This window comes from Globicephala melas, chromosome X, assembly GCF_963455315.2.
Source record: "Globicephala melas chromosome X, mGloMel1.2, whole genome shotgun sequence".
Classification (NCBI taxonomy): domain Eukaryota; kingdom Metazoa; phylum Chordata; class Mammalia; order Artiodactyla; family Delphinidae; genus Globicephala; species Globicephala melas.
In genome coordinates this window covers 119,068,559-119,089,416 of record NC_083335.1, presented here as the reverse complement: position 1 = coordinate 119,089,416, position 20,858 = coordinate 119,068,559, and the positions used below count along the sequence as shown (strand labels likewise).

The 20,858-nt window shown below is 49.2% G+C and overlaps 1 protein-coding gene across 16 annotated transcripts in view; it reads left to right on the top strand.

Annotated features, from left to right (window-relative positions):
- DHRSX (dehydrogenase/reductase X-linked) overlaps nt 1-20,858 on the top strand; it is a 368,637-nt gene that overhangs the window by 33,999 nt on the left and 313,780 nt on the right. For all 16 annotated transcript variants that reach the window (XM_060291858.1, XM_060291849.1, XM_060291867.1 and 13 more), the window contains exon 3: nt 5,819-5,887. In XM_060291858.1, the coding sequence (XP_060147841.1) occupies nt 5,819-5,887 (69 nt within the window). The remainder of the gene's footprint in view (nt 1-5,818; nt 5,888-20,858) is intronic.

Here is a 20,858-nt window from a genome sequence, read left to right as displayed (position 1 = left end):
TGTCCGTAAGCTCCATCCACAGCCAGATTCCCCCTTTTCTGGTCCCTGAGTACCTTCACATCTAGTGAGGCCTCAGTGCAGAAACTGAAACCCATCGTAGTATCAACCAGTTGTATTGGAATGCAGGTAGAAAAGTATATAAGGAAACATATTGCCACATAATTATACACGCTACGTCTTTATACAACAAATAGTGGGATCTTCTGTGAGTTTAGTAACCCCTCCGATTTGGAGCTATGAGGATCTTTTTTTTTTTTCTTTGGTTGCGCTGGGTCTTAGTTGCGGCACGCAGGCTCCTTCGTTGCAGCAGGTGGGCTCCTTAGTTGCGGCATGCATGTGGGATCTAGTTCCCTGACCGGGGATCGAACCTGGGCCCCCTGCATTGGGAGCGTGGAGTCTTAACCACTGCGCCCCCAGGGAAGTCCTGCTATGAGGATCTTAAACCTTATTTCAAGGCATCCTCAAGAACTGAACCCTGATAGGAGAATGGGGCTTCTATTGGTGACCAAGCCATAGATCCTGTCCATCCTGTCCTCTTTGTCTCGTCCACGTTCCCTTGGAGGCCGAATGGACGGTGATGATGTCCCTTCTTCCCCATCGGAACTCACAGATGCCCTGAGTCCCACGTGGGACATCCCCAGGGGTCCAGTGTAGCCCTCTGCTCTTGGAGGGGCGGGGCTTACCTGGGCACACACAACTCTTCCCTCACGCCCTTACATTGGAACTTTTTTTTTGCTTTTGCAGAACCTGACTGCACCATTAAAATTTCTTCCATTTCGTGGCCTGTCCCATGTTCCACTCTCTTTTCAAAGACTGCAGTTTCTTATGGTGATTCCCTTTTTCCCATAACCATCTGTCTCTCATGTATGATGGGGTCTGTGGAATGGCCCACATTTGTCTTGCTTTGGGAGCAAGAGATCCCTTCTTGGTCTACTTCACTGTTCTTTGTCTCCATGGAGGGGTTCTTTTCATCAGGAATACGGCTAAGTCCCATTCTCTGTTTTCTTTTGTGTGTGTGTGTTTTCTTTGTCTTTTTTTCCCCCTCTTTCAATAAGTCTTTTTTTTTTTATTTATTGGAATATAGTTGCTTTCCACTGTTGTGTTAGTTTCTGCCGTACAGCAAAGTGAATCAGCTATGCATATACACCTATCCCCTTTTTTTGGATTTCCTTCTCATTTAGGTCACCACAGAGCACTGAGTAGAGTTCCCTGTACTATACAGTAGGTTCTCATTAGTGATCTATTTTATACATAGTATCAATAGTGTATATATGTCCATCCCAATCTCCCAGTTCATCCCAGCTCCCTGCCTTTCCCCCCGGGTAGGTCCTATTCTCTTGATAGATGTGGACATGTTAAAAGTTTCTGAACTTGAAATTACCAACTTTATTTTATCACTATCCGTAACGCCCCTTAGATGAAGATGGGTTGCTTGCAGACCAGGAGGTCTTGTGGGAGAGGGGATGCATCTGAGAATGTATATCTGAGGCTCCTTTATCAACTTGAGCACCTCTGTGAACTCTTTATGTCTCTCTGGGGCCTGAGAATATCAAGGAGGTAGGATGTGGGAGCAGAGGCTGGGAGCAGATCTCAAGACTGCAGGGAGACTGTGAGATGGGGATGGGCTCTAGCCCCCTGATTTGTTGACTTTCCACGGAGGGGCAGCCTCTGTGGTCTCATTAGAGATATGACAAGCCTTCCCTGTCTTGGATTTCTGCCGATATTTGGAAGACTTGGTCAAAGTGATGTCAGCTCTTGTAAAGGAAGAGCCATGCATCCCCTCTGAGGACCGGCTGGGCCTGGGCTAGTGGTGGGAAGATGCTGGTGGAGCAATCCAGGAGGAGCTTTCTAGTCTGAGCAAAGACGGGAGGCTGGCATCCAGTGCTGGGTGTCTCTGCCCCTGTGATCCCTCCACTGCAGGCACCTTCATCTTCTTCATTCCTAGTGAAACTAGGTGATGTTGGAAGACAGAGAAGTAAAAAGAGCCCCATTTCTGTGCTTTTTGCCTCAGTGTGGTGGTTTTAGCTCATGAGGAAGTCTAGAGGGTTAGGTCACGAGGAGATCTAGAGGGAAGGTCAGGATGAGGTCTAGCTGGGTGATGAGTATGCACTGCAGACACGGGCACCGAGCATATGTGAGCAAGCCTGGGACACGGGCACTGAGCATACGTGAGCAAGCCTGGGCACCCAAGCGTTAGAGGACTGGAGCCCTGACTGGTGTCACCTCCTTTAGGGGATGTTTCTTGAGCATCAGGTATGGCATCCGTCAGCACCAAATTTCTACTCTTCTCGAGTTAAACAGAGAGTAGACAGCACATCCTCGCCCACTTGTGTCTCCTTTCCCACTAACGTTCTGATGTCCCTGATTGAACTCTCCCCGAGGGACACAGTTCTGACCCTCCCTGTCAATCCGGTCACATAGGGAGTCTTACCGCCTCTGTGTGTCTTTGAGGGGATAGCTGAACATATCCTGAGAGGGACAGTTTTTCTTCTTACGTGACAGCTGGAGACAAGGTCACTTAATGAAACATTATCATTGGGCAGAATGCATTTTTCTATTAAACACAGACTAAGAGATGGGTTTCATCAATTCCACACTCTCAGTCCCGAGGCCATGAATATTTACAGAATAATCAATTACTTGCTGAAGAATTGAAGTGATAGTCTGGGTCCGAGTCCAGCCCATTAGTGTTGCTAAGAATGCATGAATTATTCAGGTTCCCATCTGTTCACAGTACCTTAGTTCCTACTGTTTCAAAATACTGTTTTGGTGGAAGATCCCTCTTTATTCATAATTCTTAATAAGCGGTCATCTAAGGTCTAGACCAGGGGTTGGAACGTTTTTTTCTGCTGTAGGCTGGATGGTAAATATTATCATAGTTCTCTCATGCTGATCAGCTCTGCCCTTACAGCAGGAAATCAGCACGGCCAATACTTAAAGTACATGGCTGTCTAAGCGATGGGCCACATCTGGCCCCGGGTCCGTAGTGTGCTGGCCCTAATTTGGGTCCAGTATCTTTTTTTTTTTAAACAGGTGGCAGTTGTGTTGCTTCTCGCAGATCTTTACAATCTGGTGGCTAGGGTGCTGTCTTCAGGGAGCGGACCTGGATGTGAGAGGTTGTCCTTCCCACTCGACTTGGTGCCCCTGAAGCCTTGCACTGCAGCGCGTATAAAACCTAACCCCTGCTGCACGAAGGCTGAGCGGAAGGCGGACCCACTGCGTCTGAGCCCTGCTGCTGTCGTGGCGGAGTGTTTCCGGGTACGCAGCCAGCACTCCGGAGATATATGGGCAGCACTGGCAGCTGTGTAGGGTCAAGCATCCCATATCCAGCCCATAAGAGGCAGCTGCTGAAGATGACCTTTGCCCCCAAAGTGCCTCTCCATCCCTCCCACACAATCCAGCCCTGACTGCCTGAATATTTTTTTCTTTGATTTCTTTTTAATTTTTTAAATTTCTGTCTTCTGTCGGAGCATAGTTGATTTACAGTGTTGTGTTAGTTTCAGGTGTACGGCAGAGTGAATCAGTGATACGTGTACATATATCCACTGTTTTTCAGATTCTTTTCCCATAGAGGTCATTACAGAGTACTGAGTAGTGTTCCCCGTGCTCTACAGTAGGTCCTTGTTGGTTATCTGTTTTATATCTAGCAGCGTGTATAAGTCAATCCCAAACTCCAAATGTATCCCTCCCCCCTGGTAACCACAAGTTCGTTCTCTAAGTCTGTGAGTCTGATTCTGTTTTGTAAATAAGTTCATACGTGTCAGTTTTGTTTAGATCCCGCCTAGAGCCGATGTCATATCCTGATTGCCTGAGCACGCAGTGAGCTGCCCGTCGGGGGACGCTGCTGGCCGTGGCCAGTTTGTCCTGCTGTTCCATCGCTTCTCCCCAGCCCACCCTCAGCTTTCTTTCTTCCTCTGGACACTTATGTCTTTCTGACTTCATTTGAGCTTCTGCTACGCCAGCCCTTGATGTCAAGATGGTCTCAGGCTGGAGGGTAGCCCAGCAGCAGATGGTGTTTTAATGTTTAAAAATTGCACAAGTTTCAGAAACAAGCTCATACGTGTCTGCAGCCCTCAGTTACCCCATGGATTCTTGTTTTTTTTGGTCTTTGATGCCCGGAACATTTAGGGATGGAAGACATGCTTCTTTGCCATCCTGCCCCTGCACTCCTGCAGTGCAGGAAGGCTCTCCCAGCAAAACCACGTCATAACCGCATAATGTTTATTTCTTTGAGGAGCTGGAGGTGCAGAGGACTTCTGCGGCTGCATCTTCTTGATGTCTGCAGCTCTGAACTTCTCCGAGGCGGTGACAGCTTCTATATTCCTTTTCGTTCGCCCCCAGAGATGTCCTTTGCCACGTTTATCTTCAACAGGGGGCATTTCTCATTCCCCCTGGGTTCACCACTTCTCCTCTCTTATATGTTTGTTACAGATACACCCGTTGCTGTAAACATCTTTTTTGTTGTTTTGTTTTGCAAAGGGCATTGCCTAGGTTCATTTGGGGACACTTGTCAGTGACACAGAGCACATAACACAGAGGAAAATTGTAGGGGATACTCTTAGAGTGTGTAAGTGAGACCACGGGTACGTAAACAGCGTGCAGAAATGCATGATAAAAGGATTGCTTGGTCGTGTACTTTCACGGAGACCTCAGTAGGCTTTGACCCGAGAGAACCAGCATCTTCCCAGGAGGGGCTGTGGCTGCAGGTGGGAGGGTGATGTGGGCAGGACCCTCCCAGGCCCCTCAGCGGTGTCCTCTTGCCCCCTGTTGGTTCTCTGGGCGTCAGGGCTCCATGCCCAGCCCGTGTTCACAGGTGCCAGCTCTGGCCTCCCTGTTGGAGGTCTCCTGTGACGCAGCCCCCAGGGAGTTTCAGGTGTGGCTTCTGCACAAGGTGAGAGGCGCTGCTTGAGGCCGGCTCCTTAGTCAGGGATGCTGCCTGGGAAGCAGGCTGGCCTGGCCTCTCCCCACCCCGAGCAGCAGATACATCAGGACCCCCTTAAAGTGAGGGCTGTCTGCGCACAGACGTAGGGAAGAACAGCCCGCCTGCCCTCCAGGCTCTACCCTCACGGTCAACACAGTTTCACCTCCTCAGGCATTAAAGAAACCTCATTCACTTTCTTTCGCCCCAAATTTCAACGGGGACACCCTCATCCTTCACAAGAGACCCATTGCCACCCTTCTAAGCGAACGTTCCCAGCATCGCACCCGCTGATTTTACGGAGTCACGGGTAACGGGAGGAGACATCTCGAGCTCATGGTGGGAATGTCCCGCGATGGTTTTTTTTTTTTTAATTAATTAATTTTTTTGGCCGTGCCACGCGGCTTGCGGGATCTTAGTTCCCCGACCAGGGATGGAACCCAGACCCTCGGCAGTGAAAGCGCAGAGTCCTAACCACGGGACCTCCCGGGAAGTCCCCCGTGATGGTTTTTATAGCTCAAGCCACTGTGAACAGAGCGGTCGCCTGGACCAAAAGTCTCTCGAAAGATCTATGTCTAGTCTGACATTTCTGCTGACAGTTTCACGCTCATATGCTCTTGGTGTCCCCGTGGTCCCGATGCCGCTAGGTGCTTCGTGTCCCTGGAATTACTGAAAAGTAAGATGTCCCAGAAAGGCATCCTTTTGACCAATCCACCTAAAGAAAATGCATCTTCAGTGGATACGCTGAATCCGCTACAGTTGCTCCGATGGCCAAATTCAATGCCAGGACGGAAGGAGACACTTAGCGTGTTGTAGGGCTGTGTTTACTGTCTCAAGAAAACATGGTTTCACATGGGGTAGCTTCCTTACCCTGAATTGTATCTTTTCTTTTCCTTGTAGGCGGAAATAACGAAGGCAAAGCGGAAGAAGCTGTGAGAAAGATAAGAGAGGAAACCCTCAATGACAAAGGTACTCTACTGCCCGGTGGACAGATGGCTCTGCTGCTTGGTCTGGGGGCTGCAGGCCCTGGCGTGGGCTCAGGGACCCGGATGGTGGACGTGGCTCTGGGCAGCGGTGTCTCTGATTCTTGGGCTTTTCTCTGGGGGGGCTTTTGTCCTCCTTGGGGCGTGGAAGGTGGGAGCAAGCACGCTGCCACCGCGGCACCTGCTGGGGAGGGCGTTCCTTGTGAAACTGGGGCCCTTTTTCATTCCCTGTCGATCTCCAGGGCCCTCTGAGGCCTGTGTTCACTCAGGAACCGTTGGAGGCACCCTCCGGCAGGTACACCTACTTTTCTCGGGTTCTTGAAGGGAAGATGTACCAAGCAGGACCTGCCGGGTCTCACGGGGATCGGCGCTGCCCCGTCGTGCCTCCCCGGGGCCTCCTCTACCTATTGAACCCGGGGGATACACACACGGCCCTCACATCTTTCCTGATACCAACGCTCTCCGGTGCTTTCTGAGCCCAAGCCTGGTGCCTTATGTTCAAAAAAAGCACATGCAGGTCACGTTCTTGGCCGTCAGAGCCAGGGTGTTTCAAGCATCACCCAGAAGCTGAGGATTCCCATCTGTGGGCAGATGGCGATTCCCGAGAGACACATGAAAACCCCGGACGGACGGGTAAGGCCGTATCTGTCCCTTTGTGTCAAGACTCCCACTTGTGGGTGTTCCAGGTTGACCGTCCGGCCCTCTGCCCAAGGCTGGGGCGTGCTGACATTCCCAATGTCTCCCCTGCCCTCGTGGCAGGATGTCTTTCATCCTTTTCCTTTCCTCCCCCCTTTTTTTTTTTTAATGGGGGTAGAGTTGTTTTACAATGTTGTGTTAGTTTCTGCTGTACCGTGAAGTGGAGTTCCCTGTGCTGTACGGCAGGTTCTCATTAGGCATCTACTAGGATGCCTTTGATCTTGAGACAGAACACAGAGGGGCTTCCGCAGCTCTCCTGCAACACCAGGCAGCTCCTGCAGACGGAGGCGCTGCTTCTCTCCCTCGCCTGCCCCGGGGCAGAAGTGGTCCACTGTTGCGACAGCTGATCGTGTCACATGGGGTAGTTTCCTACCCCGTCCCTAGTTTGCAGTGGCTCAGGGGGCCTCTCTCTCCAATGCCTTGGTTTCCACCCAGTGTGTGTTTCCCGGGCCTCTAGCAGTAGCGTCACCAGGGGCAGGTGGTTAGAAGTGCTGATTTTCAGCCCTGAGCACGGAAACTTCTGCAGGCGGGGCCGGGAACCTGCATTTTCCCACGCCCTCCCCGGGAATCCCCCTGCCCCCCTCAAGTTTAAGAATCGCTGCTGTCGTGACCGCATGAAACCATAATTTCCAGACCAAAAGAGGAGCCTCGTGGGAACCGCCAAAGCGTGGGCTTCTTTTCATGACCTGAAAAACCGCTGGAAAGGATTAAAAAATAATTCACCCAAACTCGCTCGTGTTACAGCCCTAACCAGTCAAGGTGCCGAGGTTCATCTGGGGCTACGTGTGCTTCCGTAAAACGTGTAAGAGCTTCATGTGTTCTGACAGAGCTGTAATCCGCAGCCCTGATTGATGGGAGGAAAGAACGTTCTAGAACATCTTTAGACAGTTTCCTGGTGGCATCAGCTCTGTACGCTGCGACTCATGGTTTGTGCAGAAAGCTCACGGATTAAAGGGAAAACGCCTCCGTAGCAGCTCTGTGCTGGAGGGGAGGCCCCCAGGGCCTGCACTGGGCAGGGCGGTGATTCCTGATCACCCAGGACGGTGATGTCAGCGTCCCTCTGGTCAAGGCTGGTGACAGAGCCTCGGCTGTGTCTGCTCCTGTGTCTTCATTTCTAGCAAGTGACACCAGGTAGATCCATGAAGTTTGCATCTGGGAGAAGTAGCCGTCGGGGCGGACAGTCAGTCAGGTGCACACCGACAGCAGAGAGAGCCCAGGGGTCTGCACAAGCCCCAAACCCCAGCCTGCCTGCACCCCACTTGCTGGCAGCCCCCTCCTCGGGCATCCGTGTTTATGGAAAGGGCGAGGCTGGGCGTCCTTGGTGGGTAGCAGCCCTGCGCTGGTCCTTGTGTTGCTTGGAGCTGCCCTTGCCCAGAAGCTGGCAGCGCTCAGGGAAGCTCAGGTTCCCCCTGGCCTGGGAGGGGACATGGGGGCCGGGGAGGTGTCTGGACACAAGCTGAGTGACCCCTGAGGTCTGCAGCAGGGATATGGTCTGAGCCAGGGTGAGCGTGGCCACTCCCACGGGGGCTGGTCCAGTGAGGGAGTGAACCCTTGATGACACACGCACACGTACCTTTTAAAATTCCTCTTGCGCGTTGAACCAGACATGAAGGCAGCGCTGTCCGTATTTTACACGAGAAGCCTGGCACTTGGAAGTCGGTCCGTGGACACCGCAGCCCGTGCACGCCTGGAGGGGTCCATGGGACAGGTGGGAGATGCTGAGACCTGGCCAGAGGAGGGTGGTTTGGTGGTGGTCCTCGAACTGTCGTTGCTGAATTCGCATCCAGCCTCGGGATTCCCCCAAGCCAAGGTCCAGCCAGTCCCGGGGGAAGAGGGGCACTCCCTGTGCCGGGGACCCGCTGTGCAAGGGCAGGGCCGGTGGGGACACTGGGTCTCCCTGTGCATCGGTGGCCGTCGGTCGGCCCTCACCCTTCCTCTTGGTTTAGCTCCCTGCAGACTCGGCCGGACCCAGTCTGGGTTGGGATGCTCTCAGGAGTGGAACCCACAGCCCTGCAGAGGTGCTTCTGTCCAGACTAGCTGCCCTGCTGCAGCCTCTGAGGGTCTTGTCCCCACATCCCCCGGCTTCCCACAGCCCCACCTGTTCCTCGCTTATGGCTCTTCCATGATTCTCTGGATTCTTCTCTTTTTTTTTTGGAGCAAATCAGCAGATAGCCTGAGACTAGCAGATGACTGTCGAGAACACAGTTCTTTCTTTTGGAAATTTTTATTGGGGTATAGTTGCTTTACAGTGTTGTGTTAGCTTCTTCTGTACAGCAAAGTGACTCAGTTATACATAATACATGTATCTATTCTTTTTCAGGTTCTTTTCCTGTATAGGTCATTACAGAGTATTGAGTAGAGTTCCCTAACACAATTATTTCTAAATGCTGAATTTCTCTGTAGCCTACCTCCCCCCTCATCTCTGTACTGACCCTTTCTTCTTAGTTCTTCGTTGAATGCTTTCTGTGCTGTACCATGTGCCTTTGACATCACAGTCAGTTGAGGTCATGTTTGGGGCTGGGATGGGAGGATACCTGCCTATCAGTGTATAACTAGTTTGGCTTTCGGAACGATATATTCGCGAGTATGGTCTCAGGAATCAATCATTTCTCAACCTAGAGATTTCCAGGGAAGAGACTTTTCATACCTTATCACCATGTATCCATGGTACCAAAACCTTTATTGTTCTTGAGTAATTATGTGCTGATGCAAGCTCTCTTATTTGGAGCAAATAGTCTTGCTAATTTACCAAAAAAAAAAAAAAACCCACCCCCAAATACCAATAAAAACCCGAACACCACAAAAAGAAACAGCAAAATGGCATAACAACGTTCAAATGAACCCAAATGGAAACAGATAATTTAAATACTTTTAAAAGGACTCCAGGCAGGTAAACTTTGCTTTGCCCATTTCACAGTGACACACGCAACCCACGAGGGAATTCCCTAGTCCCAAATCCTAGGAAATGTGGTGTCTGTTCTTTGTTTTTAAAAGGAGAAAGGCATCCCTTGCTTTGTGTCACTGTTCCACACTTTTCCACGGTCAGCAGTGTCTTCCTGGACAATTTTACACCTTTCTTAACGTTATTCTTTTAAAAAATCTTTTAAATTAAAGTATATCGTGTTAGTTTCAGGTGTACAGCACGGTGATTCAGTTATACATGTACATAGATTCCTTTTCAGATTGTTCTCCTTTCTCAGTTATGACAGAATATCGAGCAGAGTTCTCTGTGCTCTACAGTAGGTCCTGATTAGTTATGTATTTTGTATACAGTAGTGTGTCTGTGTTAACCCCAGACTCCTAATTTATCCCCCCCCCGCCACCTTTCCCCTTTGGTAACCGTAAGTTTGTTTTCCATGTCTGTGACTCTGTTTTGTTAATAAATTCATTTGTATCATTTTTTAAAAAGATTTATTGATTACTTATTTATTTATTTTTGGCTGCGTCGGGTCTGAGTTGCAGCATGCAGGCTCTTCGTTGTGGCGCGCGGGCTTCTCTCTAGTTGTGGCGTGTGGGCTCTGTAGTTTGTGGCACGCGGGCTCTCTAGTTGAGGCGTGCGAGCTCAGTAGTTGCGGCGTGCTGGCTTAGTTGCCCCGCAGCATGTGGGGTCTTAGTTCCCCTGACCAGGGATCAAACCCGCGTCCCCTGCGTTGTAAGGTGAATTCTTTACCACTGGGCCACCACGGAAGTCCCTGTATCATTTTTTATTGAAGTATAGTTGATTTACAATATCATGTTAGTTTCAGGTATACAGCACCGTGATTCAGTTTTATACATATATTCCTTTTCAGATTCTTTTCCCATATAGGGTATTATGAGATACTGAGTAGAGTTCCCTGGGCTGTTCAGTAGGTCCTCGTTGGTTGTCTATTTTATATAGAGTGGTGTGTATATGTCAATCCCAATCTCCTAATTTATCCCTTCCCCCCTCTCTCCCATGGTAACCATAAGTTTGTTTCCTACGTCTGTGACTCTATTTCTGTTTTGTAAATAAGTTCATTTGTACCATTTTTTAGATTCCACATGCAAGCGATATCATATAATATTTGTCTTTCTCTGTGTGACTTACTTCACTTAGTATGATAATCTCCAGGCCCATCCATGCCACTGCAAATAACATTATTTCGTTCTTTTTTATGGCTGAGTAGTGTTCCATTGTATACATGCACCACATCTTCTTTATCCATTCATCTATTGATGGACGCTTAGTTTGCTTCCATGTCCTGCCTATTGTAAATAGTGTTGCTATGAACACTGGGGTGCATGTATCTTTTCAAATTATTGTTTTCTCCTGTCTTTTTGATTTAACTTAAAATGGCCCTTATTGACAGTTTCCTGTTTCCTACAGGCATCCTTTTCTTTCCCCCTTTCATTTTTTTTAATTGAAGTACAGTTGATGTACAGTGTTATATATTTCACGTGTACAGTATAGTGATTCACAACTGTAAAGGTTATACTCCGTTTATAGTTATGGAAAAATATTGGCTATATTCCCTGTGTTCTACAACATAACCTTGTCACTTATTTATTTTATACCTAGTAGTTGGTGCCTCTTAATCCCCTCCCCCTATCCTGCCCCTCCCCCCTTCCCTCTCCCCACTGGTAACCACTAGTTTGTCCTCTGTATCTGTGAGTCTGCTTCTTTTTTGTTATATTCACTAGCTTGCTGTATTTTTTAGATTCCACATATAAGTGAGATCATAGACTATTTGTCTCTGTCTGAGTTACTTCATTTAGCATCGTGCCCTCCAAGTCCATCCATGTTACTGCCAATGGCATGATTTCATTCTCTTTTATGGCTGAGTAGTATCCCACTGTGTATATATGGACCACATCTTCTTTCTCCATTCATCTGTCTGTGGACACTTAGGTGGCTTCCGTGTCTTGGCTGGCGTAAACGGTGCTGTTATGAACGTTGGGGTGCGTGTATCTTTTCGAATTATGGTTTTCTCTGGGTATATGCCCAGGAGTGGGATGGCTGGGTCATATGGTAGCTCTCTTTTTACTTTTAAGGACCCTCCATCCTGTTCTCCAGAGTGGCTGCACCAACTTACATTCCCAGCCACAGTGCAGGAGGGCTCCCTCTTCTCCACGCCCTCTCCAGCATTTGTTATTTGTGGTCTTTTTGATGACAGCCTCTCTGACAGTTGTGACGTGATGGTGAATGATTTAATAAGTGGATTTTGAAAAAAATGGACTTTTAATTTTGGAACAGTTCTAGATTACAGAAGAGCTGTGAAGGTTCCCGAGTCCCCACATACCCTATGTCTATAGTTCTCTCCATCCTTAATATCTTGTGTTAAGTTCGTGTCTCACAGTGAAAGCACCTTATTGGTCTATGATCCCTGACTAAAGACCTTATGTTTTTTCCGAATTTCCTTAGTTTTTACCTAATGCCTTTCTTCCATCCCAGGATCCCACACAGGATGCTACGGTAATATCTAGTTGTCCCATCTCTTTAGGCTCCTCTTGGCTGTGATCATGTTTTAGACTCTCCGTGTTTTTTGTTTTTTGTTTTTTGATGACCTTGACAGTTTTGCAGAGTGCTGGCCAGGAATTCTGTGGAATGTCCCCCTTTCATCTTTAACTTGGTGTCCTGAGGTAGACAGTGAGCAGGCATGCCTGGATAGACAGACACTAGACAGGTGTTCATACAGACAGATGATTTCCTGTGGGCAATTAGAAGGTTTAACAATGCCTGGAGAAAACCATAAGTTGAACAGATACATGCGCCTCAATGTTCATTGTAGCACTATTTACAAGAGCCAAGACATGGAAGCAACCTAACTGTCCATCAACAGATGAATGGATACAGAAGATGTGGCACATGTATACAGTGGAATACTACTCAGCCATAAAAAGAAAGAAATCATGCCATTGGCAGCAACTTGGAGGGACCTAGAGATGATCATACAAAGTGAAGTAAGCCAGACAGAGACAGACATATATCATACGATAGCACTTATACGTGGAATCTGAAATATGATGTAAATGAACTTATTTACAAAACAGAAACAGACTCACAGACATAGAAAACAGACGTATGGTTACCAAAGGGGAAAGGGGGGCAGGATAAATTAGGAGTTGGGGATTAACATATACACACTACTATATATAAAATAGATAACCAACAAGGACCCACTGTAGAGCACAGGGAACTCCACTGAATATCTCGTAATAACCTATCATGGGAAAAGAATTTGAAAAGGAATAGATGCATGTGTACGTGTAACTGAATTGCTTTGCTGTGAAACCAACACAACATTGTAAATCAACTCTACTGCAATTAAAAAAAAATGGCATTCGGCGAGTCGATTCTATTAACAAAGAAAAAAAAAAGGAAGTTTAGAAGGTCATCGTGTCTTTTCTGAAGGGACGAAGGCGCAGCACAGCCCTTTGTGAACATTTAATGTTATTACTGCTCACACCGTGTTCTTCCTGTGAAGGGCTCTTCATTTCTCAGGCTCGGGAATGATTAATGTTAACCTTTGGAAGCACCGTCAAGGTGACTTCCATGAGGGAGGCGATTGTCTGCCTAGTTTCCTTAGCTCGTCTATACACACTTACAGGAATAATAATAGAAGAAAAAACCCACAGGGAAGAATTTTCATTCTCATCGTGCATCCAAAGTTCTATTTCCCCCACCAACAATTTATGCAATATTTTCACTCCCTCCTGCATTGTCCTGTTATCCTGTGCCGTGTTTCTCCTCTTTTCATTTGTGGGGAGGAATCATCGCCGAGGAAATTCATTTTGACCGTTCCCTTCTAACACACCTCAAGGCGCTCCGTGCTTTTAAACTTGGTAATTAGAGAACCTGCTCGCGTGACCGTCTCTAAAAGTTATTCTGGAAATGTTACTTCCATGATATGTTTCCTCCTGGGGGAAATGAAGTCGTCCTTAGTTGTTATAGAAGATAAACATATAGTAAGAAAGGTTTTTTAAAAAAATAACACTTGGAGGATTATGTAATGATATTTGAAACACTTAAATGAGACCCAGAGGTTAATGTTTCCGGGAAGGAGCTTCTCCTTCAGTGAAAAGGACGTTGCCTCTGAAATTGTTGTCAAGATTCTGATGAGAACAGCCCGTGCCCAGCTCTGCACACATCTGTGGTCCTCTCCGTGTTACTATCTCTGTGATGCGTGGTTTGGGGTGTGCAGAGCCCGTGACGTTAGCGTGTTAGAAATCGCTTCGATCCACTTTCTAACAGATATTTGGAGGCTCCGTAAGGTACTGTAGTGCCTTGAAGGTAAATATTTATTTTCACTTATTGCAGGTTTCGTTTTAAAACCTTTTCCTGAAGAGGAAAGTTTCACTGTCTCCTCAGAGCAGGGTGGGAGATTCACATGGTCCTAAGTGTTTGCAGGTAGCATTATTCCGCCTTCATTCGTGAGAGCAGTTTTCCACGCACGTAGAGTTCTGGGTTGAAAACACTGCCCTACCCCCAGGATATTAAAGTTGTTGTGACCTGGCCTTCTGGCCTTCATTGTTTCAGATAGGAAATCAGCTATAATTATTTGTGTTTATTTTTTTTGCGATACCGGGCCTCTCACTGTTGTGGCCTCTCCCGTTGCGGAACTATAATCAGCTATAATTATTATCATTATTTCCCGAATATAATGTGCCTTCTTTCCTCTTTTTTTTTTTAACTTGTTTTCAGAATTTTGATAACACGCCTGTGTGTGGTTCCCCGTGTTTATCCTACTTGGGTTTAAAAAGCTCCCCGTAGCCGTGGGGTAGGAAGTTTTGATAAAATTTGAACAACTTTTAGCCACTATTCTTCAAATGCGTTTCCTGCTTTGTTCTTTCCACCCTCTTGTCAGTCCACAATCACGCATGTGGTAGGTTACGTGACACCGTCTGACCTTTCATCGAGCTCCGTTCATTTTGTCCAACTTCCTTTTCTTCCTTCGTGCTGTAGCTTGAATGATTTCTATTGAACTATCTCACGTTCACCAAATTGTTTTTCATTTGTGTGCAGTCCACTTGTAATCCCATCCTCGGACTATTGTTGTCCTCAAAACTAACTGTATTTTTCAGTTTTAGGACTTCCATTTGGTTATTTTTAGTTTACATGTCTTTCCTGACGTTCTTCCTTTCTTCACCCTTGACCTCCATCTTTTCTTGTAAATGCTTTAATTCATAATTGTTACCTGAAAGTTCTTGTCTCTTCATTCCAACAGCTACGTCATCTCTGGGTCTGTTTCTATTGATTTTTCTCCTTCTTGACAGCAGGTGACATTTTCCCATTTGTCTGCATGTCTAGTCATTTTTTTGTGTGTATTGGACATTGTGATTGATCCACTGTAGAGATTTTGCGTTCTGTTATCTTCCTCTGAAGAGTGTTGAGCTTTGTAGTGGACAGTGCTATCACTGGTGGGTTACCTTGGCTTCACGTCTTGTCATGATGAGTCTATTTCAGTTCTGCCCTTGGGCCTTGGATGGAGCTCTCAATCTTAAGATACGGAGCTCTCAATCTCGATCCTTTGTTCTAAGACGTAGCCCATCTCAGGATTCAGGTGAGACTCTGAGCTGTTCACTGAGCCCCTGCAACCTGGCAAGATGCAAGTGTCATCCTGTCTCCCCAGCACCAGGCAGTGGCTGAAATTTCTCCGCTCACATCTTTCAACCTTCCAGCTGCAGTTTGCCCCTGAACTCCTTGGTGTCTTGCCGTGTTTCTGCAGTTCACTAGTCTGCTGAGGTTGCGACGGGATTTTCTACTCGGAATTTTCAGCTCCTGCCCCTGTGGCCTTTCATTCAGGATTCTGCGCCTCCATTCCAGCTGCCCTAGGCGCCCCAGACTCTGACCTTTGACTCCTCAGCCCAACCAGTTGTCACTTTCTCTTTGAGGTCTGCACCCCTGCATGTTGAAATTTGAGAAGTACCCTCAGGGTACCGCCCCCCGCCCCCCAAAAAAGATAAATGAGAATGGTCTGTGGCAAACCAGAATGTGTAGCCCCTCTTTTTTTCTTTTTTTGGTAGCCCCTCTTTAATAAGCTACTGAAGTTAGAATAACGAGCTTCAGCAAAACAGATAACCAAACCGCCTTTTGTTAGAAATGATGATCATTAGCGTACACAGCTGCATCGTGTTGGATACGTGCTCTGTAGTGGGTATTGTTTTAAATGCTTTACGTGTATGGATTCACGTGGTCCTCTCCTAGGAAGGAGTTATTGTCACTATTCCCTTTTTACAAGTGAGGAAACCAGGGCACAAAGAGTTTCGGGAAGCCTCTTAACATCATGCCGTTAATAAGTGGACAATTTGAGTCTGAACTCAGAGTCCTAGAAGGAACCCAGAAATAGAGCAACCCTTGGAGATGGGGAGAGATGGAGAAGGCAGGGAAACAGAAAGAGAGAGGCGGGTGGAGAAAGACAGAAAGCAGTTCAAGCAGCTCAACAGATGGGAGTTGGGTGGGTGTTGCTGGCCCAGGGTCTCGCAGGGACCCTGGCTTGTACATTGTAGTCACGCCTCTGTCGGTGGGACACAGTGGAGGCAGGAGAAACATGGTGGGGTTATAACCCTTCCTGTTATTTTCATAGCGACAAGAACGCAGCAGAGGGAACCGCATGTGCCCCAAGACCCCTGAGAGTACCGAGAGCTGGGGAGGGCTCTAGGGCCTCCACAGCCCATGGGAAGGTACGGCTCCTTCAAACCCAGAACATGAGCCCATGAGGAAGCAGAACCCCAGCTGCCACCCGGGTTGTGTGTATCTATCCGTTATAGGTACATATCCATGAAGAAGCTCTTCCAGGTTCTGTCTAGTTGGGCGTCTTCCTTTGTAATAAAGAGAAGTCCTTGTTTTTATGGCTACGTACGCTTCTGTTGACAGGATATCCCAGGGTGTTTGCCTCATTTCTCATCGATGGCTTGTGTTTCGTTACCCCGTGTGTTCGGTGCCCTTGTCTTTGTATCTTAAACACGTACTCTCCCCCCGATGCCTTCTGACATGTCGTATGAGGAGTCAAAGGCGTTGAATGCAGGTTGCCGAGCAGCTCTCCAGGAATGTGGCACTGGTCACGGCCACCACGAGTGGACCGCTTGCCCTTGTCCTCCACTGTGTGTTTCCATGTAGAGCTATTCGTCTGGGTGATGGTTGGCCACTGGGTGATGCCGTCTGGCCTGCGGGGGACTGGCAAGGATGCCGTGTGCCGAGGGATGCAGGTATTGCAAGGTCTTGGAGCTCCAGGTGGAGACATCTCTCTGTCTGGGTAATCAGGCCGCCCAGCTCCGTGTGTCCTGAGCTGACCTCCTTACCTGGAATTCCCCTTCCAGGACTTGGCCGGTTACACTTTGGAGTTGATTCAGCCCTTGTCTTTTTCCAGCCTCATGTTTGCATCACTCCTCCTCCCCATGCCTGCAGATAAGCCTGGGCGTGGACGGGGAGGGTGCAGCTCCGGGAGTTTCCAGGCCTTGGTACGCTCCTTCCTTGGCATTTGCGTAATCACCATCCCAGGCGTGGGCTTCTGCCCGCCCGCCCTGACTTGTCCTCAGGGTGTTCCTGTTTCGAGTACCTGATTGATGACGCCTTTTCACGTATCCACTTCGGAGACCTGCTGAAGGGAGCACAGGGCGAGGCGACCTGGCATGCGTTTCCTGAACGTCCTGCCGTAGAGCTGGCTTCCCAGCGTAGGTTTTCCAGGGGTGGACCTGTCACTGGGAACCTCGCCCTATACGACGACCCTCCCCGTTTGGAGCGAATGCCATGGATCACCTGCATGTAAAATTAAACGTGAGAGGACGTTAGGATTCCTTGAGGGAAACAAGTCGTAAAAAGCCCTGTCTCCTGGAAGGCACATGCTTTCTTTGTACCCAGTGGTGGCGTGAGGGGTCACCATGCAGGATCTGCTCACCTGGCAGGTATGTCTAAACCCCTTTGTCTCTCTGTACGTTACTGTTATTTTTAAAATTGCTACACTTTAGTGTTTAGTACAGTTTAAAGTTTACGGAAAATTGAGGACAAAATATAGGGAATTCCCAATACCTGCCCCACGGTTTCATCTGTTCTTAACATCTTGCAGGAATACACCACATCTGTTACAACTGATGAACCAGTATGCACACATTACTAACTAAGGTCCATAGTTTACATTAGGGGTCACGCTTGCTGTTATACGTTCTATGGGTCTGGACCAATGTATGATGACGTGTACCCACCATTATAGTAGCGTACAGGGTAGTTTCACTGCCCTAAAAGCCCTCTATGTTCTGCCTGTTTATCCCTCCAACCCCTGGCAACCACTGATCCTTTTATTTTTGTATGTATTTTAATTTGTTATTTTTTTAGCACCGATCCTTTGACTGTCTCCACAGTTTTGCCTCTTCCAGGAAGTCATAGAGTTGGAATCACACAGTCTGTAGCCCTTTCAGATGGGCTTCTTTTACTCAGTCATAGGCATTTAAGGTTCCTCCCTGTCTTTTCATGGCTTCAGAGCTCCTTTCTTTTTAGCACCGAATACCTATTTTTATAAAGGACAAAATTCCCCCTATACAGGATTTTAAATGCTCATGGGCAAGCCCGACCGCATACAGCGCTGGGCGGTAGGTGGGTGTACCCAGAGGAGAGGGAGTTGCAGGGTACAGCGTCTTCAGTTTTTTATTTTATTTTTTTTAAACAGAGAACAGTAGTTATTTATTTATTTTTAAATTTATTTATTTCTTTATTTATCTTGGCTGTGTTGGGTCTTCGTTTCCGTGCGAGGGCTTTCTCTAGTTGCGGCGAGCGGGGGCCACTCTTCATCGCGGTGCGCGAGCCTCTCACTATCGCGGCCTCTTGTTGCGGAGCACAGGCTCCAGACGCGCAGGCTCAGTAACTGTGGCTCAGGGGCCCAGCCGCCCCGCGGCATGTGGGATCCTCCCGGACCGGGGCACGAACCCGTGTGCCCCGCATCGGCAGGCGGACTCTCAACCACTGCGCCACCAGGGAAGCCCCGCGTGTTCAGTGTTGGAAAACGGCAGCTGTTAGGTTGCCCCCAAAGGAAGGTCAGGGTGAGGGTGAGGCTTAGAGGGCAGAGGTTGGCGGTGGTCCGACTGGACGGCCAAGACTTGGTACATCCCCGCCTGGGCTGGAGGGCAGAGCCCTCCTGAGCCCATACCCAGTCGCCGGGTATTCAGCCGCTGCACCCACCTGTGTTCCCCACCTGGATGCGTCTTCTGCTCTCTGAGGCTGTTTCCTCTCTCTCGTCTTCCGTCGGGGGGCCTCACGGAGGCGACCCCTGCCCACCGACCGGCGGGACCACCTAGGGCCGGGGTTTGGAACAGCCGGGAGCGGCCGGATGACTGATAGCGCATCCTCAGCTCTGCGGAAAAGGCAGTTGGGGGACCCTTTCCCAATTCCCCCCGCCCCCCGTAACGGGGGCGTGGCTTGTTGTACAGGTTGATTACCCGGAAGATGATGGTGTGGTTTTAGCCATGCATCCTTCGGGCAGGCTATGTAACGAGAGAAGAGATAACAAGTGTGGTTCAAAGACAAAAAAAAAAGAGCTCCACCTCCTGGCTGCTTTCTGGAAACGTTCTGTCTGTGAAACCGCGCTCGGGCGGCCGGTGAGGGGCCCCCAAAGGCCACGCCAAGCCTGTCCCGCGGGGACCTGCTCCTGCCCCGAAGACAGAGGCACCACGGGCATCCGAGCCCAGGGCAGAGACATGCGTCCCGACAGCTCCTGGCCACGGTCCAGCGCCAGGTGTGTTCGGCCCACGCCTGCGTCTGTTCCGTGATGGATCGACTGCCCTGGACGTGGCCGTAGCTTCAGCAGTGATGGCCCGGCGGAAACACGGTGGAGGGGGTCTGTTGGCTCTGTTTCTCACACTCTGGACCCCCCTTGTGCCTCCAGAGAGGGGACGTGGCCTGGGAGCTGCCCTTGAGAGCCTGTTGACCATTTTTATGTTTTGGGCAAAGCCGGGGATCACGTCTGCTGGGTGGGGAGACAGGGTTTCCACCTGACCTAGCCGGGAGGTGGGAGGGAAAGTCCCAGGAAGGTGCCGCTGCTTTTTCAGGGCAAGCTGAGGCCTGTGGCCTCGTTCCCCACGACTAGAGATTTGCAGAAGCATCATCGTCATCCATTTCTCAGGGAGGGCTTAGCTGCTCCGCGGCATGTGGGATCTTCCCGGACTGGGGCTCGAACCCGTGTCCCCTGCATCGGCAGGCGAACTCTCAACCACTGCGCCACCAGGGAAGCCCCAAGGAAGTGAATTGTGACACCTGCTACCACGTGGGTGAATCTTGAGCTTGTGATGCTTGGTGAAATAAGGCAGACGCGAAGGACAAATTCCGAAGGTTCCACTTCTGTGAGGTCCCTAGAGGAGTGAGATTCATAAAGACAGAAAGTAGGACGGTGGGTGTCAGGGGCTGGGGGGTGTGGGCAGGAGACGGGGAGTGAGTTTTGAATGGGGACAGAGTCTCAGTTGGGGATGATGGGAAGTTTCTGGACCTGGATGTGTTTTTGTAACCACCAGCCTCTTGCCTCTGGGGTCCCTGGGCTCATCCTGGGGACCTCTTTGAGTAGAACCGAGAATGACCCCCTAGGACTCGAACTCCGGTGTTCTCCACAAGACGTGTCACCCCCAGCAGCCCTGGGAGGACGACCAGTCCCCGTGGAGACACCCCTGTCCGGTGGTCATGGCCACGGACTTCTTTGGGAGGGAGTCAGCACCTGCTCTGTGGCTGCCCCTGCAGGTAACAAGATTCAGGTTTCAGATTCAGGTTTCTCCACACAGGTTTCCTCCGTGACTCACCCCAACCCCTAGGCCGGCCCCTTTGCACGTCCTGGGTCTGGCTGAGGTCCCAGAGTTGGGCGCCCCGTCCTCTCACCCCCCAGCATTTCCTCTGCGAGCTTCTACACTTGGGGTGCTGCCCATTTCTCATCCGTTTGTCTGTAACCTTGGTGCCTCAGCGGATAGGTGGCAGGAGCCCCCTTTTAACCTTTAATGCTTCTGATTCAAAGTGGAATTTCCAAAGGCCCAAACTCACATTAATTTTCGAAAGCTCCCCTTGTAAAGCGTGTCGACAGGGGATTCATAGCCAGTAACAAAATATTTTATATTTGAAATGGAAGTGCAGGGCGTCACCATCTCTGGGATACAGCCAAAATACGAAGAGAATTTATGTTGCTCTAGGCTCTCGTACTCGTATGAAATGAAAAAACAAAATTGTGACTGGGCACCCAGGGCGTGAAGTAAAAATTAGGAAGCACGAATATGAACGTACTCATGGTGCGCAGAAATAAAGCCCCAAATGGGAAGAGCAGAGAAGCCACAAACCA